The 27,607-nt window shown below is 35.6% G+C and overlaps 1 protein-coding gene and 1 pseudogene across 9 annotated transcripts in view; one reads left to right on the plus strand and one right to left on the minus strand.

Annotated features, from left to right (window-relative positions):
• LOC131146309 (uncharacterized) overlaps window positions 1-8,382 on the plus strand; it is a 33,547-nt gene extending 25,165 nt beyond the window's left edge. For 6 of the 9 annotated variants that reach the window (XM_058095825.1, XM_058095823.1, XM_058095824.1 and 3 more), the window contains 8 exons: window positions 74-2,667; window positions 2,762-2,907; window positions 3,202-5,139; window positions 5,390-5,438; window positions 5,541-5,788; window positions 5,880-5,987; window positions 7,249-7,459; window positions 8,026-8,382. In XM_058095825.1, the coding sequence (XP_057951808.1) occupies window positions 74-2,667; window positions 2,762-2,907; window positions 3,202-5,139; window positions 5,390-5,438; window positions 5,541-5,788; window positions 5,880-5,987; window positions 7,249-7,459; window positions 8,026-8,100 (5,369 nt within the window). In that variant the 3' untranslated portion in view covers window positions 8,101-8,382. Of the gene's footprint in view, window positions 1-73; window positions 2,668-2,761; window positions 2,908-3,201; window positions 5,140-5,389; window positions 5,439-5,540; window positions 5,789-5,879; window positions 5,988-7,248; window positions 7,460-7,598; window positions 7,731-8,025 lie in introns of those variants that run through there. The other 3 variants (XM_058095830.1, XM_058095831.1, XM_058095832.1) reach the window with 3 other exon arrangements.
• Window positions 8,383-25,144: 16,762 nt separating this feature from the next.
• LOC131145944 (pentatricopeptide repeat-containing protein At4g21705, mitochondrial-like) lies at window positions 25,145-26,536 on the minus strand (annotated as a pseudogene).
• Between the last annotated feature and the right edge of the window lie 1,071 nt (window positions 26,537-27,607).

Below are 27,607 nucleotides of genomic sequence, written 5' to 3' on the forward strand. Positions count from 1 at the left end.
TACATCCATGATATGTTCTGAAGTTCCAATCGTTGCTTTTAAATATTGCTTTCTTTTACCATGGCATTTGCAGATTCTGAAAGAGGTCATGATAATCAGTCTGTCCGAGGGTCACATGGCTTGAACTATTCACAATTAACTGTGAGACCTGAGTTCTCCAGAAGTCAATCACAAAACCAGCAGCCAAATTTGAATGGCTTTATGCATGGTCATCAAGTACTCCAGACAAGGCAGAATGAAGGAAACTTTCTGGGAGTGGATACAGAATCTGATCGGCATTATCTAACATCAAGAGGCATGTTGATGCTTGAATCACAGCAAGGAAATGGTCCTGACCATAATAAGAAAAATTCTAGGTTGGAAAATTCTGAATCTCCTGTTAATTTTGATTTTCTTGGTGGTCAACCGCAAATGAGTGGCCAGCAACCAAACATGTTGCAAATGCCTAGGCAGCAGTCTGGGTTTAGTGATATTCAGCTCTTACAACAACAAGTCGTATTCAAGCAAATGCAGGAATTTCATAGACAACAACAGCTTCAGCAATTAGAAGCAAGGCAACAGAATAGTCAACTGTCTTCCATTACAAAACAGGCGACTGGCAAGTTGGTAAATGGCGCTCCTGTCCATGATGCATCTAATTACCCATGGTCCCCTGAGGTTATTGCTGGTAATTCAAATTGGATACAGCGTGGTGCATCTCCAGCTATGCAGGGATCCTCTAGTGGACTTGTGTTTTCGACAGAGCAAAGCCAAGCACAGCGATTTATGGGTTTGGTTTCTCAACAGGTTGATCATCAATCTCTATATGGTGTTCCTATCTCTAGCACAAGAGGTGCTTCTAGTCAATATTCTCACATGCAAATAGATAAACCTCCAATGCAGCAAATATCAACCTGTGGTAATTCCTTTCCAGGTAATCAATTTGCTGTATTTCAAAATCAGCTTAACATGCAGGATGGTGCCGTGGTCTCCAGACAGGGCTGTCAAGGGAAAAATTTCTTTGAAAATGCTCTTGTTCAGGGATTAAATACTGGGGTAATGTTGGATAGTTCCCTGCAAGGGGGGGCCCATGAAAGCAATGCGCCAGCGCAGGAATTTCATGGGAGGCAAGGGCTAGCTAATCCGTCAGAAATATCACAAGCGAAAACAGTGATGCAAGTGGCTTCTTCACAGAGTCTGCCAACTTTAGATCCAACTGAACAAAAGATTTTGTTTGGTACGGATGATAATACATGGGATGCTTTCGGCAGGAACGCCAATAATATGCTGAATGGTACAGATCTTTTTAATACTTTTACTACTGTCCAAAGTGGGACTTGGAGTGCTCTGATGCAGTCTGCAGTGGCAGAATCTGCCAGTAGTGACATGAGTTTGCAGGAAGAGTGGACCGGTCCTAATTTTCAAAATGCTGAACCTCCCATGGACAATCATCAACCTTTGGCATTCAATGATAGGGGAAAACAACAAACAATTTGGGCTGAAAAAAACTTGCAGACAGCCTCTTCAATGGGGTCTAGACCTCTGTCTGATGATGCCAATAAAAGTACTAATCTGGCTAGTGTGCAAAAAGATCAGCAATCAGGGCCCAAATTTTCACATGAACAAGGGGAGAAATTGCAGGCTAGTACTTCTCACGGATCCTTTCATCAGTCTTCAGAAGTAGGTGGCAAGTGGTCGGATCACAGCCCTTTGCAAAAGCCGCTTGCCGAAGCAAGTCAGACATTTGGAAATGCTATTCAATCTTCAGATGCAGACTTAAATGCAAAGAGCATGTCGAGTCCATGGACACATCAACAAGGCATATCCCCGTATAAATCCAGTGGCCAATTGTGCAACAAATCGAATGGGTGGAATTTTATTGAGTCTGTATTACCCAGTTCGGATGCTGCATTGAAAATTCAGGAGAATGTGAACTTGTTGCAACATCAGCGTAATGATCAGAAGAGAGTTGGGCATGAGGAGATGGGTTGTACCAGTCGTATATGGAGAGCTGATTCTGTTTCTAATTCAAATGTTGAATTGGAACATGTAAATTCATCCATGGAGAATCCACAAATCAACAGAGAAGATTCTAGCTTGAATAATGTTGCTGCAGTACCAGACTCATGCACTTCACAGGTTAACCAGGAAACCAACCAACATCGTCCAAATAGTCATCACCTTGATAGCTGGAGGAATGTTGATTCTTCTGTGAAATGCAGAGGCAATGAGGATTTAGGGAAATGCCAACATCATCTGAACAGGAGTCTGCAAGTTTTGGGTTCATCATCAGACAAAGGGTCTGTTGAAATGCATGAAGTGGATGAAAACTATGATAAAAAAGAGAACTCTAGTGACAGTTATCGCTCTAACTTATCCCACCATACCAATACCAGTGGTACGAGGGAAAATGTTTGGTTAGATGCCAATGATTCACATTGTTTGCCTGGAGGAAAACAAAAGTCATCTGGTCATTGTCGGAAAAATTCTGGTGCTCGAAAATTTCAATACCATCCTATGGGGAATTTGGATATGGATGTCGAACTTTCTTATGGAGCAAAACTTACTACCCATTCACAGGCCTTTCCCCAGCAAGTCTCCCGAGGATCAAAGAGTCTTGATCAAGGGTATTTTGGGCAGTCACAATTTGTAGGTCATGTTCCCAAAAATTCTATGGAAAAGGAAAAGGTGAATTTTGGGGTTTACCATATTTGCGAATGCTGACGTTCTGTGTTTTTTTCTGAAGCGATCAGGAATGCTAATCGTTCTTTATATTTTACAGGGGCAATTACCAGATTTTCAAAGAGATATGAAGGGATTAGATGAGGTACCTTCCAGAGGTATACTCACAGGTTGTGCACCTAACACTTCTGCTTCCTTTGACAGAGCTGTTGGTATTTACACTCCAAGCAGAATTGCTCACTCAAGGTAGTTGATTATTTGAGGTTTTGCTTCCTGTTCTTGAATACGTGGTGGATTTTCTTATTGTTTTACTCTTTATTTTTCTCATGCTGCTGCTGTCTATAGTTCTATTATAGTGGAAACGATTGATTTAGGATCAGGACTTGCTAGTATTGATTTTAAAGTTTCTATAACTAACTACGTACTTGTTTTGTATCTCAAGGGTCATGATTGCATACTCTGCGTTTTTTGTTTGTTTATCATAATTACAGGCATATATCAGTTGAATTGTAAGCTTCATTTTCTTTTTCTTGGGTGCAGTCAAAATATGCTCGATCTTCTTCAAAAGGTGGATCAGTCGAGGGAGTGTGGCAATGTTGCACACTTCAGCAATCAGTCATCTGAGATGCCAGATGCAGAAAGTTCTGATGGATCCATTGGTCACCTTCAGCGGAATCTGTCTTCAACATCCCAAGGTTTTGGTTTACAACTTGGCCCTCCATCTCAACGGTTGACCATTCCAAACCATGCCCCGTCTTCTCAAACCTCTGCATGTGCAGTTAATTCTCTCAGCTCGAATCAAGCCTCTCCTGACCTGGGAGTTTTGGGTCATACATGGTTGACTTCCGCAGCTTCTGTTCAGACTTTGCCTCCTCCTGAAGCATCCCAAGGAGAACTTGGAAATAGACAAATGCAGGGAAATTTTGCGGCAGCTAATGTATCTGGCTTTCCTTATTCGAGAAGTCAGCTTCAAAATCAACACAACATTGTTGGAAATGAACTGATGAAGACAAATCAGTCTGTAAATGTATCATTTGAAGGGATTGTTTCTGGTTTTAAACAGAGAGATGACTCCCATGATAGAGCTTTATCTGGTCAATCTGCATCAGCATCATTGCCTGCACTGATTAGCAGTTCTGTTGCTGAACTTGGTGAGCCAAGTAGTAACAACCAAGCCCATGTTGAAGTTTCAGGCCAACAGAACCCTGTGCTGGAGGCTGGTCCAGTATCTCAGCCTTCTATTACATCTGGAGTTTCTCAACGAGGGGCTGCTTCAGCAATGCTACCTAATGCATGGAAGAGTGTTTCATCCCAGCAACAATTATTGGGCGTCCAATCTCTCAAGGATCCATCCAATATGTTTCCATCCCATATTCAGTCAGACCATAATTCAGAAATGAATTTTAGCACAAAGAAGCTTGATGATGAAGATACTTGTAGAGGACAGAATGGTCCGTCTGAGCCTGGTGCGTTTTCCATGAACTCACGAAGGATTGTTCACAGGGAAGAGAAACCATCAAAAGAAAGCACCTGGAAGCAAGTGTCATCTGAAAACATTGACTTAACTCATAGGACAATGAGTGCATCACAAGTGAAGGAGTCTGTTAAGCATTTCCCTGATGCTTTTCATACAAACCCTGCTACTACTACCCAAAGAGATATTGAAGCCTTCGGCCGTTCTTTGAAACCAAACAACATTCTGCATCAAAATTACTCTTTACTGCATCAAGTCCAAGCCATGAAGGGTATGGAGGTTGATCCAAGTAATAGGGGCTTGAAGAGATTTAAAGGACAAGAGGTTGGTCCTGAAGCTCCACAGGTTGCTTCTAAGGTAGGACAGCAGTTGTTGTATGGATATGATGCTGGGATTGCAGATGCATCAGGTAATCGTTCCCCAGTTCCATCCGGAGACTCAAAAATGCTCAGCTTTTCATCAGAGCCAGGGGATAATCAGGATAAAACTGCATCTTCTCAACATGTACTTGGAACCATTCATTCTCGAGATGTGCTAGCCTTTGCTAGGACTGATTCTCAAAATCACTCTAGCAATAATAATACGACTGTTAGAACTGAGCTTTCTCAGATTAGTCCCCAGATGGCACCATCCTGGTTTGATCAGTATGGAACCTTTAAAAATAGGCAAATATTGCCAACGTATGATGTGCATGGAAATGTTAATGTGAAAAATGTGGAGGAGCAATTGAATGTTGGGAAATCTTCTGTTGGCGTGCACACACATAATTCAATGGAGCCTTTAAGTGGCACTGCTGATACCAGTCTGGCGAGTAGCATCCAGCAAAAGTCAACTCCCATACCCGTGGGTACTGAGCATTTCTCTTTCTCTCCTTCAGTTCCCCAACATATTGCTGATCAAAGTTTGGTTGTCATGCGACCAAAGAAGCGTAAAAGTACTACATCTGGATTTACTGCATGGCATAAAGAAGTCATGCAGGGTTCTCAGAGGCTTCATGATATGAGGTTGTTGTAGCAGACAGAAATTTTATTGAATGACTTACTCATCTCCCTTTTCTCATTATTAATTAAAATTATCTCATTTTTTATGTTTCTGTTTGAGCTTCCTCTTCATGACAAGAGAGTTGATTTCAGTACATCACAGTGTTGCACACAAATGGTTGCAGCTTGGAACTCTTTAAAATTTGTTTCTTTACCTGATAAATTATTTAATTTGTTTATGCTAGTTTTTAAAATGTATTTTTAATGTTTGCAGCATAGCAGAAACAGACTGGGCCCAAGCCACAAATAGACTGAAGGAGAAGGTGTGCTCATCGTTGCTGGTTTCATTAGCTTTTCTATTATTTGATTTAGTTCCTCTCATATCTCATAGTTCTACAAATTTAAAGGCTTCATATCTGTGACAGATGGAGGATGAACCTGAAGTGACTGAAGATGGACCACCAATGCTTAGACCTAAAAGAAGGCTTGTCTTGACAACCCAGCTTATGCAGCAGTTGCTTCGTCCTCCATTGGCATCAGTTTTCTCTGTAGATGCCAGTTCAAACTATGAGAGTGTGGTATACTTTGTTTCCAGATTAGCATTAGGTGATGCATGTGGCCTTACCTCCTGCTCTACAACTAATATTCCCATGTCTCTCACCAGCGCAAACCTGTAAGAAAACCTATTAAAGTTATCTGAAGTCATTCATGTCTCTTCATACTGGATCACATGTAATTGTGGGTTTTACAAATTGTTTTTTTAGCATCACTGAGAAGTTGAAAACATCTGAGAGAATTGGTGATCAGTACTTCTCCCAAGTTATGGAAGACTTGATTGGCAGATCTAGGAAGCTGGAAAAAGATTTGTTGGGGTAACCCTTTTTGTCTTTTATATATTTTTTTACTAATTAATTCTTCTTCTGATTGCTGCAACTGTTTTGTCTACTAACAAATATGCATTTCCTGGAAGCATTGAAACAATGTAGTCTAGGCAAATTGTTTGGTAATCAAGTTACAAGCTCATTCTAGTTAATAAAATTTATTTGTTTTTCAAATTAAAGTTTTTTGTTGTTTTGAGTTAAGGTGTTTTAATATTTGATTATCTATTTCTAATGGAATGGTGTTGAAGGGTTCATCTAGATCGACGTCAAAATAATTGGATTAAGACTTTGTTGAAGAGTGTATTTGCTGGTCCATTGGCTGTATCTTTCATGGCGAGAGGTTGGGGAATGAGATTGCTGGATGAAAATTAAGGCCTAGGTGGATGAGGTTTATTGTGTGCGCATGAAAATTGCTTTCAATTTTCAGATGACATTTTAGGGAAAAAATAACATTGAAATAACTATTCTATGCTGTTCCTGGTATTGTTTGGATTGTGAATTTGTCTATGAAATAGGTTTGAGGATGTTGAGATGGAAGATTAGAATTTAGAAAGATTTTCAGATGATGTTTGGGGAAAAAATAACTGTGAAATAACTATTCTATGCAGTTCCTGGTTTTGTTTGGATAGTAAACTTTTCCATAATAGGTTTGAGGACGTTGAGGCAGAAGATTAGAATTTAGAAAGACAAGGAATGTTTTCTTTGAATGCAATAAAGATAAAGAATACCATATCTAACTGAATGCTTACACAAAGATTGTGGGTCTATGATGTTGAAATGGGCTGTTTGGTTTAGGCTTGTTCATATATGTCCAGTAAATGCTTTGGACGTCTTCACAATATGCAAACTAGTGTGGCATTGTTGAGTCGGATGCAATTGTTGTGGTTTCTTCATATTTTGTTTTGTATTTTCTTGCTTTTTGTTTTTTTATCATTATTGCTTTATTCTTTCTTCTGGTGGCCTCCCCACCGATCCCCTGACTGTTGTCTGGCTAGAATGGAATGATCGACTGATCTAGCACATTGCTGCTTCGTTTGTGCTCCATGATGAGGATACACGTCTTCTCTTGCTTTTTATTTTTTTCTTCGTTCACAAACTTCATTGTTCTGTTTGTCTATTGTTGCTCTTGTGGATTTTTTGGTTTTTTCTTGTCCTTAGGTCCATGCATGTGTGGCCCTCTCTCACACTATATATATAAAATTAAATATATAAATTCTTTTTATGTGATTTTTTTTTTCTTCTTGTCATGCAGACTGGACAAGAGAGCCTCAATGCTAGATTTAAGACTTGAATGCCAGGATCTAGAGAAGTTCTCTATCATCAATCGTTTTGCCAAGTTCCATGGCCGGGGGCAAGCCGACGGGGCTGAGACTTCATTTTCTGATGCAACTGCTAATTCTCAGAAATCCTGTCTGCAGAGATACGTTACTGCACTTCCAATGCCTAGGAATCTACCTGACAGGGTACAATGTCTTTCACTTTGATCATTAATTAATTGATTTCCAACCCCCTTGGTCAATTGTCTCCTCTTCTTGTCTATTGCTTCTCTTGTCTATTTGCTTCCTACGTACATACTGGCACTTATATGCACCTACACAATAGGACCACACACCCTGAGAATGCAGGAGAGAACCGACACTAGATCGTCTCCTCAAAAAGAATGGAGGCTGTTTGATCTTTTCAATCTAGGCTGCTGATGTCATTCTTGAGAAATATAAGTTGTTGATCTTTGTATATCTGTGCAAAAATTAAAAAAAAAAAAAAAAAACTCGGGGTGGCCTGCCAATTTTTTTTTTTTTTTTGGGTAAGGTGGGAGAGCTTAGTTCATATGGAAGCCCCCATCCGTGATTGGTGGGCAGCGTAGAAATTATGTATCTTTAGTTTCATTTCAAAATGGGAGCCCGCATCTTTCTTGTGCGTCAGGATTCCAAGGTCCCAATTTTGTCCAATTCACAAGAAGTTTACGGGTTTATTATGATGATGATGATTATTATTATTATTATTATTATTATTATTATTATTATTACAGAAACTGTTCACGTCTGAATTTCTGCCAGATTTGTACAACCTTTTTGAGGTAACGGACTTTCACCGTGAATTATAAGCTGGTTTTGATGCATGGCATGAGTCAGAGATGCCATAGAATTTAAGTGAACTGCGGAAGATGAAGATGGTATTTGTAACCTACCAGTCGTCCTTGGTTCCTCCTAAAATGGGGTGTGAAATGTGAATGCATAAAAATTGTAAATTGGATTCCCAAGGGTTTGAAACATGTTCAGTAGTGGGGGGCTTTGGTTCCAGGAGCATTATCAAGATTTTCAAAGGAAAACCTTTTCCTTGTTTTGTCATCAAGCAAAGCCATAAAGAAATAAATTTTTTTAGCAAATCTATTAGTAAAATTACCTATTATTATAATCTAATTTTCCTTGTTTCTAATTAGATTTATAACAAATTTTTGTTTTTACCAGTATTTATAATATGAAGAGAAATTATAAGATTTCTTTTTTCTTTCCTTAAGTCTTTGAATATAGACGAAGTGTTGTTTATCTAAATTTCACTCTCTTGCAAGTGTACAGGTGGATATGATATTATTAAAACTGCTGAACCAAAGAATGGTTTCAACTTTCAATTAAAAATGTTCCATGTACTGTATGCGCACTTGCTCAAGCGTTGGTTTACTTAAATGTTCCTAGGAATAGAGTATCCATAATAAAAGCATTTGATGGTTTACGCCAAAGGTGTTCAACTATTGGACAAACAGTAATGTAATTTTTATTTTTTAGGTTTCAGAACAAGGAATAGACTAGCTTTTAAAAAAAAAATAAATTGTAGCAAAGGAATGGCTATTCTCATTATATAAAATTTTGCACGAGTGGTTTTTTTTTTTTTTTTTTAAATTATTATATTTATATTTTACTTTTGTTATTTGCCCATTATCTTGGGACAACATTTTGGATTCATATAAGGCATGTTTCTTACGCCCTGAAACATATGCCGCTATATACAGTAAAGTCTTATCATTTGTCTTACCGTTTCAGCCCTAACTTCGAGAGTATCTGATACTTCTATATCTCTCTCTAATCTTTGCTTAGTAGCTTATTTTACCACTTTTGGCTAATTGCTTAATAATTTGTTGATAAAAATTTCTTTCACATATGCTTGATCTTGTGGTCCGAGTTTATAAAATCAATACTAGTATTCACAAAGAAACTCTTTAAAGTAACACATGTCACAGATCTGTATCTTTGTGAGAGCCATCCTGGTCTTCTCAACAAGCTCGTCACCTCTATCAACTAGCGAATATCCTACAAATTTCTATTTAAGGAAATATGCTATGATAGCGATTACTTCGTCTGGAGTTTTGATAGTGTTTATGATAATGGTACTCACATCTAAGTTCCTTTGAAGTATCTCCCAAAAATCTCCAGCGTTTCCTCTTAGTGTGGCTACTGCAAATTTATATGCTTGCTCCACCGTCCAAGATTCAATTCCTCTGCTAAGGATATGATATCTAATATCTATAGCCCAATCATGAATCGCAACTACCGGATCCTTTTCGCAATTGAGTCTTAAGATTGTTCCATTCTGGGGTACTCCCTCTGGAACATTTCTCTTTGGTTTGAATTCTTCCTGAATTCTACCTCGGTAGTTTAAAACAGACTCATGTTGTTTTGTTGTGGACTGGAGCATTTCCTTGAAAGATAACTTCTTTCGCTCCCATGGTCTTGGTTCCATTCTTAGGGGATGCAACACTGGCTTTGCATCCAAAGATGAAACTTCTGGAAAACTTACTTGCACTGTTTCCTGATAACCTGATGGTCCTGCTCCTGCAGATCTATCCCTTCCTAAAACCTTACTGGTTCTTGCAAGTATTTTTTTGGCACTGGCTAACTTCTTAGCCTTGAGATCTGCTACCTCATTTAGCCTTTTATTAATTCTCTTTTGAATCTCCGATACTTCATTTTCTGTCCATTTTTCACGATGAAGAAGCTTATCAAACTCATCCTAAGCATTCTGGATATCTTCAGTTATGTCTGACAAAACCTTTGTTTCATCAATGTCTCTAAGAGCACTCTAAACATCCTGTTCCTGTGCTTCTTCATAATCCTTAGCAGTATATCTTTCTGATATGCTGCTCCTGACCTGAGACGATTGAGGATCTTCTCCCCTACTGAGAGATTGTATTTTGTCCTTATAACTTTTCATTATTTCTTTAATTTTGTTCGTGATGGACTGATTCTCCTTCATTTTTGAAGATTAATGAGATCTTAGCCGTTGATTCTGATCCTAGAGTTCTGTGGAGTTGTTCTAACTGTCACTCACACTATCTAATTCTAGATTGATAAAGACTAATCTATTTTTCAATCTCTATTAGTTGTGATTCTAGACCTTTTTTTGACTTTTTTTAGATCTATCACAATAGGATTTGTTTCAAAATTGGCTTTGGCAGAAGCTAGTTTGAAGTATTTCTCTCTTAAAACTTCTATTAAATTCTAATAAAATCTTATATTTAATTTTATTGAAGCCTTTTGATAAAAAAGTGACCCTTGTCCTAGGTTTCTTCTACTGATCATAATACCATATTTCTCTTCCTGAGAAACACTGATATTAGAACACAGGTTCTGATACCAATTTCTCGCGAATCCCTACTGGACTCAAAATCGAAACCAATTACGAAGACAAGGGGGAAAGGAAAATTAATTAATAAAAGAATATTACCTTACCTTGATCTTCTTCTCTCAACCTTGTATAAAGCTGTATCGGGTGGTTCATCTTTTCCCACTATTATGCTTGGTGCCTTTTTGGAACCTCTGCAAGCCTTCGAGCTTCTTGGGGCTTCCTTTAGGATTTCAACACTCACACGATAGTGTTTGTAAAAAAAAACAACTCAAAAGAGAGATATTTTTAGACTAAATATGCTTCTATTAATGGTTCTTAATTTTTCCTCTCTGAACACAAGGGCCGGAGCTCCCTTATATAGGCAAGCAACTGCGAGAGGATAAACATAACTTGCTTTCTCAAAAGCAGATGCCTCACAAACAAGACATAAAGAAAAAACATAAAGTAAAAGCAACTTTAATAAAGGAGGGGACAACATATGCTTGCTGACTCACCTTTACAATAAAACAAGCTATTGACAACTTTAATTAAAACTACTTTTGACTAAATACAAAAGATATGACCCAATGAATTGTCCTTTCGGCAAGGCCTGAGATATGACATGTTTCTGGACAGGTGTTTGATATGACCTTCTTGAGTAGTTCGCTCAGTCTGGCCTAGGATATGATGATTATCTAGACTATTATCTTATCTGTACATTTGTCACCAAATCTTGACTTTCTTCAAAGATCTCTTAGGGCACTAATGATTTCTTCATCGTGCTCCTTTCTTACTAGCTCTGCAAGTACTATCTGAAGATTGCTCTTCATGGCCTGGGTTGAAGGAAGATGATGCTCCCAATCTCTAATTTGATTGATGACTTTTCTAGCCTCAATAGCATATTCCGTTAAAGATGCTTCTTCAAATCTTTGGAGAAATTTCCCTTCAATAGCAACTAAATTTTCATGATCTGCGAAGAAAATACAATCTAAAGCTGTTCTAACTTCTAGAAGATAAATTCCCCATAAAGTTTGAACCAAATCAAATAACTTCCTGTGTTTCTAGAAATCTTCCCAGTTTGGTTCCTCTTCATGAAAATTTGAAACTGCTCAATCCTTCCAATCTTATGGAATAAGATTCCAAAACAAAATCTTTCCTGATTTTAACTCAATAGGTTCAATGTAGCCAATTCACCATAACCGTCCTGGATTAGTAAAATTTAGCACATGTTTTACCATTGATGGAAGAACATTAAAAGCCTGTCCTGTTTTGCTGAAACCGAAAAACTGGACTTCTCTTGTCCTCAAGGCCTTTTGTACTGCTATTAGCAACTCAGGGTTAATATTTATTGGTATGTGTAATTTTGGAAAACATAGACCACTTCTCATCCAAAACTGTTTCAACTCAAGATACTCTGAAATACCTACTAACGCTCTGGTAGTAAAATTGTATTTCTTTAACTGAATATCCATCTCAACTTTGAGATTAATCTGCTGATTAATGAGTTCTGACGTATTTTCCCTACTGATTACCCTGAAGTCTTCTGAAATAATGGATTCGAATTCTTCCAAAATTTCAACTACTTCTCTAAGGCTTACTGAAAAGGGTGTGTTTGCTGGTGGTGTTGGATTATTAATTAACCCCTCTAGCAAAACTCTTTTTCCCTTTGTAATTTCTGGAGTCTTTCCCAAAAAATCTTCAATCATGAAATCAACTTCAATTGTTTCTCTATCCCTCTTAGATTCTGATACATCAACGTTGATTGTAGTTAAGTCATTTCTTTTTTGCCTTCTCCCTTTCCCTTTCTGGATCTAGGATTTTGAACACACTAGGTGCTGTAGTGTCCAAACTAATTGCAGAAAAAACACTGAATATGACTTTTGTCACTGGGTTTATCATCCTTTCTGGACGAGGTTCCCTTCTTTATTTGGTGTTGTTTCGAGACTGGAACTGGACGTTCTCTCTTCTGAGAAACGTTTCTTTTTTCTTTACTACTTCCTTCTCCTTTTCCGGAGCTGAAAGCTATCCGCGTCTGTCTATCAACAAATCTGGCCACTAGGCAATCTGCCACCTTTTGCCTTTCTTGACAAATTGGACATTTGAAATGGCCGCTACTGCTTGCCATTTGATCTGTAAGAATTTAAGTATCTGGTTAGAGTATGAGCAATAATATTATCTTTTCCCTTAATATGTTCTACATTAAAGGAATAATATTGTAACTCATTCCTCCACCTAACCAATCTTGCTTGGATGCATCGTTTTAACTTAATTCCCATGAAGTGCTTTACATAGGAACTATCTGTTCTAACGATGAACGGTTTACCCAAGAAAAGTTCATTAGCCTTAATTCCTTTAAAGACTGCTAACAACTCTTTTTCATGAACTGGTTAATTCAATTCTACTCCATTAAAACACCCACTCCAATATCTACTGAGGTGTTCTGTTTTATAAATTTTCCTGATTTTTAAAACACATCCCCATGCAATATCTGAAGCATCAGTTTCTAGAATTATATCTTATTTTGTACCGTCTGAGTATTCTAATTTTGGAAAATTTTTGGCTTCTTTCTTTAAGACTTTTATTATTTCAGTATCCTCTGAAGTCTAATTCAAAGGATTCTTTACAGAAACCTTCTTCTGAATTGGTGCTGCCTTTTCTGTCAAATTCTTTATAAATTTTTTGATATAATTCAATATTCCTAGAAAACATTGATACTGCCTTCTATTTTTGAATTCATCAGGAAATTCACATAACCTTTCTGCTATATAAGGTTGAAGTTACTCTTCACTCCCTTGAATTTTTAACCCTAAAAAATCAATCTGGGGTTTCATCCAAATGGTTTTTCTTTCTGAAAGAACCATTCCTTCTTTTCTGAACACTTGTGCCACCTACTTCAAATGTTCTAGGTGATTTCTAGTATTTTTACTAAATACTAGAATATCATCAATGTAAACTGCAACAAATCTAGTCATTCCTTCAAACGCTTTATCCATCATTCTTTAGAAGATTCCTGGGGCATTTTTCAATCCAAATGACATAACTAGCTATTCGAAAAGCCCAATTGGCGTAGTGAAGGTTGTAAGAGCTATTGCTCTTTCCTTGACCTTTATTTGCCAGTACCTTGATTTGAGATCGAATTTAGAATAAACTGAGGGGTTCTCCATTCTTATTCTATTTCTAAGAGATTCCTGATTAGGTAAGTTGTACCCATCGTCTCTTGTTTCTTTATTAAGATCTCTATAATCAATAACCATTCTGTCTTTTCCTCTTACTTGCTCTGCATGATTTGCTACCATAAATGCAGCACTCCTGTGCTCATTGGTACTGTGCCTAATTAGTCCCAAATTTAATAATTCTAGAATTTGTTTTTCAAATTTCTTTATCATTTCATTTGGATAACTAATTCATTTACTCCTGATAATTGTAGTTGGATTTTTGAGCAAAATATCGGCTTCTGGCATGACCTTCTGCCATATTGCCTGCGGATTCTCCAACCAATTTTATGAAAGCATCTTCTTGACTTCTTCAAGATTACTTTCTTTTTCCTCTGCCTGATTTATCTTTAGGATCCTTTCTGAAACCAATTCCTTCCAATTATCAAGCTTCTCTTGATAATCAGACCTTCTATCCTTGACTATCATATAATTTCTTATATTAGTACTTGAGGACTTAGGGATGAAATGGTTATTTAGGATTATTCCTTCTGAAAATATCGTAAATTACTGATATTTTCTAAGAAACACCATTCCTAACAAAAAATCATTTGATAATTCTGGAATTAAGCTGAGAATCTGTTCCTCACAATCTTTGCCATTCATCCTAATCTTCATAATTTTGGCAATCTCTCCAATCCGGGGTAATGTACTGTTGCTAATTATGACCTGAAGATTCTCTGATTCCCAAGTTACTTCTGGAAACCTGATTCTTGTGCAACACCATGTACATTCGGTATCAATAAGGGCTGTGCATTCTATCTTACAAATAGAAATGTTCACCAAAATTTCTCTTTCTTCGATTTTGGCACTCAAAATGGATGCTCTCATATATATCATATGAGACTGGTCTTCTTCCTCATTTGCATAGATAGGGATCCTTATGGTTCTTTGACCAACTACCCTTCTGCTACTTGAGGGTCTTAATTCAGATGGTCGAGATCCTTCTGGCCTTATTTCTAAATTAATATCTTCCTCTTTTGATACACTCGCTCTATTAGGAGTGTAATCACTTAGAGGTTCTGTTATTATTAATCTATTTGCCTCTTGTCTTATTGACTTTGGCAAAAAGATTTTTCAACCTTTCTTCTATTCTTGGGGTTACCCAAATCTGTGGCCAACTTAGAGCTCTTGGATTTACAATCTCTGGTTGTAATCCTCTAACTGAGTCGGTTTGATTTGTCTCGAAGAGTTGAGTGAATCTACTGACTCCTCTTCTGAGGGCTGGTTTTCCCGTATTATAGAACTTTAAATAAAATCAGGCAATGAGTCTAATGCACCTCCTATCTGGGCTACATTTTAACATATTCTACTAGTCACGTGTATTAACTCTAATCTGTAGAGTCTTCTCCGCACTCTTATCTTGAAGTTCCACATGTAAATCTGGTATAACTTTTATCCAGACTGCTCCTGAATGTAAGTTAGCCCTTACACTTCCTAGTAAGGACCTACCAAAATTATCAATACTTCCGTCCATAATTGCAATAAGGATAGGAAGATCTTGCCCTTTTCTTACTAATGGATCTATTTCGACTTGAATAATTCCATAGTGGACATACCTTGCCTTCTTGTTCATTGCTTTTGGGACTTTTTGTGTGGTGAGTAATGGAACAATAAACGTCCCTGCATCTGTATTGGATACTTCTGCCGTTACCTCTTTCTCGATCACCTTTACAGTTTCCTTGTAAGGTATCCATGAGGTCTGGTATACTTCAACCCAATTGGCTCGAGACATCCTCCATTCCTTACAATCCCTACTTTCTGAAAGGATTTCAGTTTTTGCAGTTTGCACTAGATCTTCTTTTTCTCTTGCCAGTGAAACTAATTCTGGTGCTTTATCTACTGGTCTCATCATAGCTAGTCTTAGCTGACTAAGCTTTAAATTATAAGAAGATTCTTCTTCTGAATCTTCCTCCTCTTCTCTAGATTTTGAGTATTCTGAGAAAATAGAATATATACTCTCATCATCTGAGTCTATCTCCTCTCCCTAAATCGGTTCATACGAAAGTTCTGAAGAGTTCTCCATCAAGATGCTCTTGAGGCTACCCTTCCTTTTTTCTGCTTCTGGACAACTATTAGCCTTATGGCCCTTCTTGCCACAGAACCAACAATAGTCACAATTCTCCAAAGATTTTCCTTGCGGACATTTAGGATATCGTCCATACTTCATTTTGAACGATTCCTTGACATCTTCTCTGACTCTACTAGGTCTAAGATATCTCTTCTCTAATTTTTTCTGCCCTTTCTTAGAGGTTTTTCTCTTTCCGAATTTCTTCCAAGTCTTTCCCTCGACTTTGGATATCTTCTTTCTATAGCATACTCCTCCGGCACAACTAGTTTCTACTCTTTTTGAGGATCTAGTTGGTCTTTGGTTATAGCCATATCTTCCTTCTACCCCACTTATCTTAGGACAACATTCTGGATTCATATAAGGCATGTTTCTTACGTCCTAAAACATATGCCGCTGCATACAGTAAGTCTTATCATTTGTCTTACTGTTTCAGCTCTGACTTCGAGAGTATCTGATACTTCAGTATCTCTTTCTAATCTATGCTTAACAGCTTGTTTTACCACTTTTGGCCAATTGCCTGGTAATTTGTTGATAAAAACTTCTTTCACGTATGCTTGATCTTGTGGTCCGAGCTTATAATACGAATACTGGTATTCACAAAAAAACTCTTCAAAGTAACAAATGTCACATATTTGTATCTTTGTGAGAGCCATCCTGGCCTTCTCAACAAGCTCGTCACCTCTATCAACTAGGGAATATTTTACAAACTCCTGTTTAAGCAAATGTGCTATGATAGCGATTACTTCGTCTGGAGTTTTGATAGTGTTTTTGATAATGGTACTCACATCTGAGTTCCTTTGAAGTATCTCCCAAAAATCTCTAGCGTTTCCTCTTAGTGTGGCTACTGCAAATTTATATGCTTGCTCCACCGTCCAAGATTCAATTCCTCTGCTAAGGATATGATATCTAATATCTATAGCCCAATCATCAATCGCAACTGCAGGATCCTTTTCGCAATTGAGTCTTAAGATTGTTCCATTCTGGGGTACTCCCTCTGGAACATTTCTCTTTGGTTTGAATTCTTCCTGAATTCTACCTAGGTAGTTTAAAACAGACTCCTGTTGTTTTGTTGTGGACTGGAGCATTTCCTTGAAAGATAACTTCTTTCGCTCCCATGGTCTTGGTTCCATTCTTAGGGGCTGTCACACTAGCTTTGCATCCAAAGATGAAACTTCTGAAAAACTTACTTGCACTATTTCTCGATAATTTGATGGTCCTGTTCCTGCAGATCCATCCCTTGCTGAACCCTTACTGGTTCTTGCAAGTATTTTTTCGGCACTGGCTAACTTCTTAGCCTTGAGATCTTCTACCTCATTTAGCCTTTTATTAATTCTCTTTTGAATTTCCGAGACTTCATTTTCTGTCCATTTTTCATGATGAAGAAGCTTATCCAACTCATCTTGAGCATTCTGGATATCTTCAGTTATGTCTGACAAAACCTTTGTTTCATCAATGTCTCTAAGAGTACTCTGAACCTCCTGTTCTTGTGCTTCTTCATAATCCTTAGCAGTATATCTTTCTGATATGCTGCTCTTGACCTGAGACAATTGAGGATCTTCTCCCCTACTGAGAGATTGTATTTCTTTAATTTTGTTCGTGATGGATTGATTCTCCTTCATTTTTGAAGATTAATGTGATCTTAGCCGTCTGATTCTAATCCTAGAGTTCTGTGGAGTTGTTCTAACTGTCACTCACACTGTCTAATTCTATATTGATAAAGACTAATCTGTATTTCAATCTCTATTAGTTGTGATTTTAGACCTTTTTTGACTCTTTTTAGATCTATCACAATAAGATATGTTTCAAAATTGGCTTTGGTAGAAGCTAGTCTGAAGTATTTCTCTCCAAATTTCTTCTATTAAATTCTCATAAAATCTTATTTGATTTTACTGAAGCCTTCTGATAAAAGAGTGACCCTTGTCCTTGGTTTCTTTTGCTGATCATAATACCATATTTCTCTTCTTGAGAAACATTGATATTAGGACACAGGCTATGATGAGAGCATAGGAACACTATTGCATTTTAACATAGCGAAACGATAGACTATATAAAGATATGTTTAATTGTGGAAAACAATTTTCTGTGCAAAGAATTATAGTACTTTTGTTTTATTTTTAGTCTCTTAAGGTTCATATGTAAAAAGTTGAAAATAAAAAGTTTGTTTAAATGTGTAAAATAATTTTTTATTTTTTATTTTTACATTTCAATATAATTAGAGAAAAGACTACTTGTATTCCAATTTTTAGAAATTTATATTTGGCAATATTTACAATTATAAATTTTGGGACTTGAATTTGGGTGTGTGGATTTAGAAAAAATTACATACTCACATAGATTAAAGTCTAAGATTCGAATTTCATGCTCTCATATATAAAGTAAGAGTTAGAAATGAGAAAAGTAAAGGAAAGATATTTTTTTACCTTTTTTTTAATATAAATTTGAAAAAATAAGAATAAAGTGATTTTTTGGTAATTATTTAAAAACTTTAAAATGAAAATTGTTTCCATAAGTAAATAATGACAAAATTGTTTATTATGATTCATTTATTTTGTATAAATGGTGTAAAAATTAGCTATTTTTTTGTATTTTTTTTAAAATTAAAGAGAAAAATAAAAACTATTTTTCATAATTAAATGACCTTTAAATTGTCAATTGATGTAAGGATTTGTGCAAGTTAGTTTACTTTATTTTATTTATTTTTGAATATAATGGTGTCCTAATTAGTTTTTTAGGCATTTGATTAAAAGATAGATATTATTAGAACTAAGATGGAGTGCAAATAAGGTTACTTTGTCAAAGTCTTGCTCTCACATTGTTTGTACTTTCCCATATAAGTAAAAAAATCAAGTAGAATAAGAATTTAAATGAGAAGTGTAGCAAAAATGATTGACAAATTTATTCTTTTGTATTTAATTCAGTTTTGTTCTTACATGCCAAATATTTGGTAAGAATAATACAAAAATAACAATACCAACAATAAGTCTTAAGTTTCATTAGGTAAGGCTGACTACATGAATTCTTTTCAATCAACTTATTCGATTGAGAGTGTTTTCTTCTATTAGATTACAGACTATTTAATCATTCCTCACTACCTCATTCCAAGTTATATTAGGTCTACTCCTACATTTTTTTTTTTTCGTGTAAGAAACAATAACTAATTCAATCCTCATATCAGTGCTCTACTAGGCCTGTACTTCAAATACCAAAATCATCTAAGTCATCTCCTCCTTATCTTGTCTTCAACTAGTGCGCCATGCCTAAGTTATTTTACCCCACTCGTTTTAATTCTGCATACTCATCTTCTTTACTTTCCCATTCCGTGTGCATAATAAATCTAAGATATTTAAATCTATTAGTGTTATTAATCTTTTGGTTATCAAGTTTCTTTCCATTGCTACTCTTTAAATTTTTGAAATTACATTTCATATATTTTGTCTTATTCCTACTTATTCTAAACCTTTTTTATTCTAATGTAGCTCTTCAGGTTTGGATTCTACTCCATGCTCACTATCATCAATCAAACACGACATCATTTGCAAATAACATAAATTCAAGGGGTCTTATTTTGGATATTCCTAGTAAGTTCATTAATTACTGTTGGAAGTCCCAGCCCAGAATATATAATCTAGAGGGGAGGGGGGTGAATAGACTCTTTTTGCGGAATACATATTTTTCTACAAAATAAAAACTCTTGACAAGATACAAGAAATTATATCGTAATATAAATATCAATCATGCACAAGATATAAAATAAAGAGTGTAAGGGAGAGAAAGAACAACACCGGTATTTTTACGTGGTTCGGCACCAAGCCTATGTCCACGCCATAGCACCAAACCAAGGATTCCACAATCCACTAAAGATACTTCTTCATTGGCGGAGAAGCCTTACAACTCAAAAAAAAATCCCTAACACGCTCACTAAGAGCCTTCGCTTCGGTTCACAAAGAACTTTACAACAATGGTTCACAAAGAACCTTACAAGAGATTAGAAATACAATTTAGTGCTCCTTAAATGAACCAATATGAAATACAACCAAATACTCATTCTATTCTTTCAAGGAATGAATCTTACAAGATAAGTGAACAAGAGAGGATTGGGCACTTATGAAGAATAACTAAAATGCAAAGTGTAAAGTGGTTAGGTTTTGGATAAAATGATATTTTTCACAAATATGATCAATGATGTTCAGAACCATGTTAATACAAGTCTAATAGCTTACATTTATAACCCAAGAGCCAAAGGAGCCGCTGGGGGAAAAAATTATTTTATTTGGTAAACTAGCCATTTTCAGCCCGTTGGAGTGGTTCTGTCCGTTGGACTTGTCGACAAGCCCCTGCTCTCGTCGACTAATCACGTATTGCAACTCGTCGACGAATCCCCTGTTTTCGTTGATGAGGTCCCTGAATTAGAAAAAGCAATCAACATGAAAGTTGTGGCTTTTTGTCTTAGCTTTCCAAAGACACCAAAATCGTCCCATTTGGACTTTTTAAGAAAAGGTTATGCCCCAAATACTCAAAGGTGTTCAGGACTCAAGGCTGCACTACGTTAATGATGATTGCTTTGTTTTTCCTTCTAAAAAAGAATTTTAATGACTTAAAACATTCTTGAACAAAAGTATATGAAATATATTAAGCCTAATGAAGATCAATACTTGTACAAATGAGTTTTTTTTGGAATATAAGATATCTTGTTTTATGAAAACACGCTAAAACTTATTTTGATATCTTATATGCTTATGATATCTTATATGCTTAATATGTCCCTTATAGAAATATGCTTGACTTTTAGGACTTTAGGACATACAATTAGTTTTGCAAAACTAGGACCAAGTTATGAAAACTTTTATAACTCATATATTACTTAACACTTGTCCCATTTTGAAAACTTAATTGAGTATAGGATTATTTTGACAAACTCTTTGAAAACTATGAATTGTGAGTTTGTTACTTTTGTGTAGGTTCTATATGCTCATATGTTGTAGTATGCTTATGCAATGGTTCAACTCTTACTCAGAAATCATGCAAGATACACATAGCAAGAGTTACAATACGCATTCACTCACATAACCCTTTTTACAATTAATTTATACACAATAAAAACTTTGGGATGTGCTTTGGTGCTTCCGAGTTAGCGTCCTTCCGATTTTTCCTATTTGATGTCTACTCGGTCCGATCTTTACTTCTGATTTGGTACCTTTGTGTATCTAACACTTTGTACCTGTACTAGATATGATCTGCAAGGATGGAAAATACTAGGAACAATAAATAGGTTAATATCATCAAAACATATAAATCAAGAGAGTGTAGCTATCATGGCTAACATTCTCTCCCTTTTTGATGATTTCTAACATATTAAGAGTCTATTTAATCTTTGCATTTGCGTTTGTTCTTACTAAGACTTATTGTGCAAAGATAAGTTTACTTAAAAACACTAATGAGTTGTTATCATCAAAACATGACAATTAAGCTTACGTAGCTTCTAAGGCTAACAATTACTAAAATAAAAAGATAAAGACTCAAAGTAGAACCTCGATCCTATTGTGCATTTGCAAGCAACATAAGTCAAGGGATATCATTTTGGATATTTTTACTAAGATAATCAATTAGTAAAATAAAAAGATAACGACTCAAAGTAGAACCTTGATATACATTTATTGTAATTGGAAAATCTTTAGATTCCCCTCCTACAATCCTAACGCTAGTCATTATTCTATCATACATATCCTTAATAATCTTTGTATATCTATAGCATACTCTCCTTCTTTTCTATGACCCATCAAATAATTTTTATAGGTATTCTATTATATACTTTCTCTATGTCAATAAAAACCATATTCAAGTCCCTATTTTTTCTCTAAATTTTTCCATTGAACTTCTTAAAAGATAAATAGCTTTTGTTGTTGATTTCATGCATAAATCCAAATTAATTTTCTGAAATCCTCGTTTTGAGTCTTATTCTACGTTCAATTACCATTTCTCATAATTTCATCATATGACTTATAATCTTAATTCCACGATAGTTATTACATTTTTAAATATCGTGTTTGTTTTCATATAAAAGTACTAATGTACTTTTTCTATACTCTTCTAGCATTTTTTTTTTTTGTTTTTATAATAGTGTTGAATAGATTAATTAACCAAATATTTATTTTATTCCCTAAACATTTCCAAACTTTAATTTCTATTCTATCTAGTCCTATAGATGTCTCACTTTTCTTATTTTTTAATGTCATCTTAACTTCAAGGGCTCTAATCTTGAGAATAAATCTCCTATTTGTAGTCTCCTCATTTCTCACTTCCAAATTAAATCTTTTATTTTAGTTTTCATTAAACAATTTATCAAAATATTTTTGTCACTTTATTTTATGTATTTTTCTCTTTATTTTATTTCTAGTTTAGCATATAAAGTATCACAAGCTTTATATTTAGCTTCACTAATAGTCTTTCTTGTATTTTTCTTGTCTTTTATATTTTTGAAGATTTTCTATATTTTTTTTTTCATTTTTTTGATATTTTACACCAATTTATTTTTGTCTTAATGCAACTTTGTGGACTTCTTGACCCCACCACCAACTTTACATTTAAAACCTCTTTTACTGTCTTTACAATAGAATTAACCATTTTATTTCAAACAATATTTGCATCTACCTTACCCCTTAATGTCTAATCACGCTTTTGATCATTTTATTTTTGAATTTTATTTTATTATCTCCCTTCAAGCTCCACCATCTAGCCCTCTTGTATTAATTTATGTTACTCTTTCTCTTCTATTTTTTTAATATGTATATCTAATACTAAGATTTATGTTGTGTAGCTAAATTTTTACGTGATATAACTCTATAATCTTTACAAGATATACGGTCTCCATTCCTAGTTAAGAAGAAATCTATTTGACTTTTATTATACCCACTTTTGAAAGTTATTAAGTGTTCTTCTATTTTTATAAAACAAGTATTTAATATAATCAAATCGTAAGACATGGCAAAATCTAAGGTTTTTTCACTGATCTCATTTTTATCTCTATATTTATGACCTCCATGTATTTTCTCATATCTTATATTATTCTTTTTAATGTGACCATTTAAATAAGCTCTTATAATGCCTTTTCTGATGTTGGTGTCCCTTGTAAAATACTATCCTTATCTTTCCAAAATTATCTTTTAAATTTTTTTTGCTAAGTCTATTTCGAGAGCATATACACTAATAACATTCACCATCTCTAGACCTAAAACTATCCTAATTTTAATAATCATATCTCCTATTTTTTAAACATCTACTACATTATTTTTTGGGTGTCTTTGTCTGTAATAATTTTCATCATATTTTTATATTTTTGTACCAAATTTTAAAATCTAATTTTTCAATTTCTCGAACTTTCTCTCCTACCCACTTTGTCTCTTGAAGGTAGATATTTCCATACTTTTGATCGTAAGAATCTTTATATTCCAAGTTGTTAATCTAATTTTAGTTTCTTGTGTTAATTTATTAGTCCTCTCACTCCTATGTTGACTCCATTTGTTCATTGGACTTAGATGAATTTCGTAAGAATTTATGATAATAAGATCTGACAAAGTTTTACGCTAACTATCAACTATCTAGTGCAACTTTGCTTCTTTATTCAAGCTAGGACTAATTATGTATACAAAGATAAGTTGGGTTACACAGGCGAAGTACACATTTGAGTTTTTTTTTTTTGCAAACTTATTTCACATAGACAATTTTTTAAATCACATTCTAAAATTAGTAGAAACCATATAAATAATACAATGCATTTAAAAAATCTAAAGCATAAAATTTGTGTGTGAATCCAAGCTTGACTAATTTTTTTTTTTTTTTTAAATATGTAATAGTATTTTTGAAAAACTCTGTATACTCCAAGACTTGCAAATGGAAAATAAAACAAACCTAAAAATGCATATAGTAATCCTACAAATTATAAACATAAAATCTCCACTACTAACTAGTTATTGGAAACAATAATAGTGATGTGAAAAGAAATAACAAGAGAAGAAAAGATCTCATTGGTGGCTGAAGCTAAAAGGTAATGACAAGCAACTGAAAATACTACTATAAGTACCCTTTGGCGTCCGAAATTTGATGTTGCTAACGAAAATTAATCAAAGAATATTTAAACAACAAGCTTCTTCATGCAATTCTTTATTATGGTTATATTAAGATCTAAGGCTGTGTCATTAGAGAGAGCTGTTGAGAAATTACGCCCTAAGATTATGTGCGCGCACACAGTAAAAACAAAATTAAAGAAAAATCAAAGGAAGAAGAAGAACACTAATTTATGTAGTTTGACAATATGCTTACGTCCACGGAGTCCTCGCGCAATTTTCACTATCAATGAATTACTGTCTTCCGAGATGTTTCAACTCTCGGTTATAATGTGTATATATAGCCCCATATAAAACCTCATATAATATACAATTATATTCACCATGACTCTTAACATATTGTGTCCCCTGATATCATATACACTTGTATTTCACCATGACTCTAGCATACTGTACAGTATCCTTATATGATATATAGTTGTATTGCACCATAACTCTAATTTGTAACAACGTTTAAGTATATACCTTCCCAATGAAAGCCGCAACTCAATTGATATGAAAATTAATAAAAAAACTCTAGTAGTAACAATGATACTAGCATCTTGATCTTTCATCCTCTCCAAACCAAGAAAGTGCAGCATATAATGAATCTGCTAGTGTGAGCTGTATGATTGGATGAATTTCAATAGAAAAATGGAATGAATGATTGAATGGAGATTTACTGAATGCAATAAAAATGGAAATGAAGCTACAGGTTGGCTGGTTTAAGAGAGCCACTCTTCAAAGAAACAAAGAAACAAACAGATTCCCAATTTTTCTAGCCGACCCCTCATTCCCACTAGCAACTACATACCCTTAACAACTTCCAACAACCTGCTTCTAAAATACCCATATGGGCTTTTTCTTTAAGCAAAAGACAGAGTTTGAAATGAAAGAAGACTTTGTAATAAAAGATAAAATGGGCTTTGGCCCACAGTGCCTTGGCCCGACTTCCACGTCTTGGCTCACAAGGACTCAACCCAACCCCCACACGGTAACTCAGCCCCAACTCACACGTGCACCTAATCCCCTCCAGTGCTTGCCAGCTATCTCCAGCGTTCTCCCAGCTCCCTTTTGGCCTTCCTCCACCCTAATTCAAGTTTCGGCCATAGCAATACCCTCCCCTTTAGAGCACCTTGCCCACAAGGTGAGCTTCCTTCATGCACTCTATATAGCCTTCTCCATTTTCTACTTAGCAACATACCCTGCAACCCAGATTCCCCAACTGTTGGGAATTGGAGTTTTCCCTTTATCAACTATTTCTCCAAGCTTTGCTTCAACCTTTTCAACTAGTCCCTTTCAAGAAAACCCAATAAGGAGTATATTTGGCATCCATAAATTATATAAGTGGAAAGATGACTCCCATTCCTTAAGCAATTCCTCAGCTTCTTCAAGTTCACCAAGCTTCACCAATGAACCCACAATAGACATATAGTCCCTGTTTACTTGTTTCTTTAGAGCAGTTATTTTTTTTTTTTCAAGACCCCATAGTCGCATTACCTCTGACTTATTCCCAAGACTCGCATATAGCGAAATCAAATTATTGTATCCAAGCGCATCTTTATCCATCTTCTCCTCAGTTTTCTTCAAGGTTGCAATTTCTTTCACAATGATACTTGCTTTAATGTAGAAATTGGCCACCATGGTGTAAGTGCTCAAGCCCATAGAGATGTGCGGTTCACTCCCCATTTCTTCTAGACGCTTCTCCACGTTTTCAATATCAGATCTTGCCCCATACAAGTTAATGCAAATTTTGTCACTAAAATTATTAGGAGAGAATCCATTCTCCTTCATCTTTTGCACATGAGTGAGGGATTTATCAATGAGGCCTTCCCTAACATAACAACTTTGAAGAGCACCATATGTTTTGTCACATTTATATTGGTCACTTATGCTATTGAAGTAGCTCTCTGCAGCATACAACCCATAGAAATTACCAATCAAATCCAACTGCACAACACGATCACCAACAACACCAACACAATCTTCCTATACTTTCTTGTTGCCATTGATTTCTAGATCATTTATGCCATCATGAATCTCTTCATCCCCAAGATTTTGTAGATCAGAATGGGTGTCGCTCATGTCAGTCATGATGGTCATATCATTACCAACTCTGCTAGAATCACAAACTCGATCCACATAAATTGACTCAGTTTCTTTTTTTAAGTTCATAGAATCGTCCTTTCCATCATCCATACGTTGCGGTTCAGCCGAATAACTTGCACATTCAGGGGCCATTGTTGAGTTCATTTTTCTATGTTCCTCTGTAGCCCCTATTCTGCTCTCATATCCAGCGAACACACCTTTTTCATCTTTAATTGTTTGATCATTAGTATCATCAACTCCAAGTAAGCTGGTAAAACAATGGACATCATTTTTAGAGAGAGTATTAGCAGATTCAAGGGGTGTTTTTGTGTTCGCTTTGAACCTTTCAATATCGATCCATTGTTTCTTGGGATTCTCATGAGCACTCTTTAGTAAACCATCGATATTTTTTAATTGCTTTTTCTTTAGATAGATCTCCACTTGAGGGTATCTTTCACGAATGTCATTCATGATATTTTTAAATTCCTTCAAATTTAGACTACCAAAATTTGTTCTCATCTGCCTTCCTAAATATAGCCCAAATATCTTCCGTAAATTTGCATTGATTTATCGTGGCACAATCACCTATGGCATATGTGTTTACACAACCTTCCACTCTCAGCCATTCATTAGTTGCTAAAGCATGCCTGCTAGTCTGGCCATGTTGCTTCAAGAAATCCATTATGATTGGTGAGTCCCGATATTAGTTGACCATACTAACATTTCATATAGTACGGATAAATTTTCACCAGTTCCTCTTTCTTTAGTAGAAATTTCTTTGTCGACGACTTTCACCACCATGGATCCTGTATTCAAATGGATGTGATCTCTCTAAAATTTTTCTTCAGCAAAAGCAGTGATTCTTTTGTCAAATATGTTCAAGATATGGTCGCCTGCTTCAAGAAGTGTTATTTTCACAAGATCCTTAAGCGCAGGATACAACTCAGTTGGATCTTTATTTACAGAGTCATGAAGCTATGTTGCAAACTCCACACCTTTTGGGCCACCACCAACAATTATGAAATGCATAATTCTTTTCCTCTCTTCTTTAGTTGCATTAGGAAGGTTTGCTCTTTCAAAACAATCGATCATAGTCCTACGGATCCTCTAAGCATCCTCTACTTCCTTTAGGAAGTGGGCATTATCTCTATGATCCTTTAGACCCATGAACAAGTACTGCAGAATGCACAGGAAACAAAAAATATGCTCGCATGAGGTTATCTATGGACACAAAGGATTTTCCACGCAGATTGAACACTGTATGGGATGCGGCTTTGAATACATTACACACATAATATCCTCCCACCGCAACATATTATCTGGATCCATCGATATAGGTGTATAGTCTCCAGGGTTGAACACAACAAATTTGTTGTTTGCTTGAAGGCATAAATTTTTGTTGTAAGGCTTAATTTTCTGCAGCCTTGTTCGAGGACGAGAATAGGGTCATAATGAAAATTCAGCAGGCGATTACCGTTAAACACCTGGGTTTTCCTACCTGAAGAATGTGTAGCATTTCCATGTGCGTGCATGTGCGCTTTC

Source organism: Malania oleifera, chromosome 13 (genome assembly GCF_029873635.1).
Source record: "Malania oleifera isolate guangnan ecotype guangnan chromosome 13, ASM2987363v1, whole genome shotgun sequence".
Lineage (NCBI taxonomy): Eukaryota > Viridiplantae > Streptophyta > Magnoliopsida > Santalales > Ximeniaceae > Malania > Malania oleifera.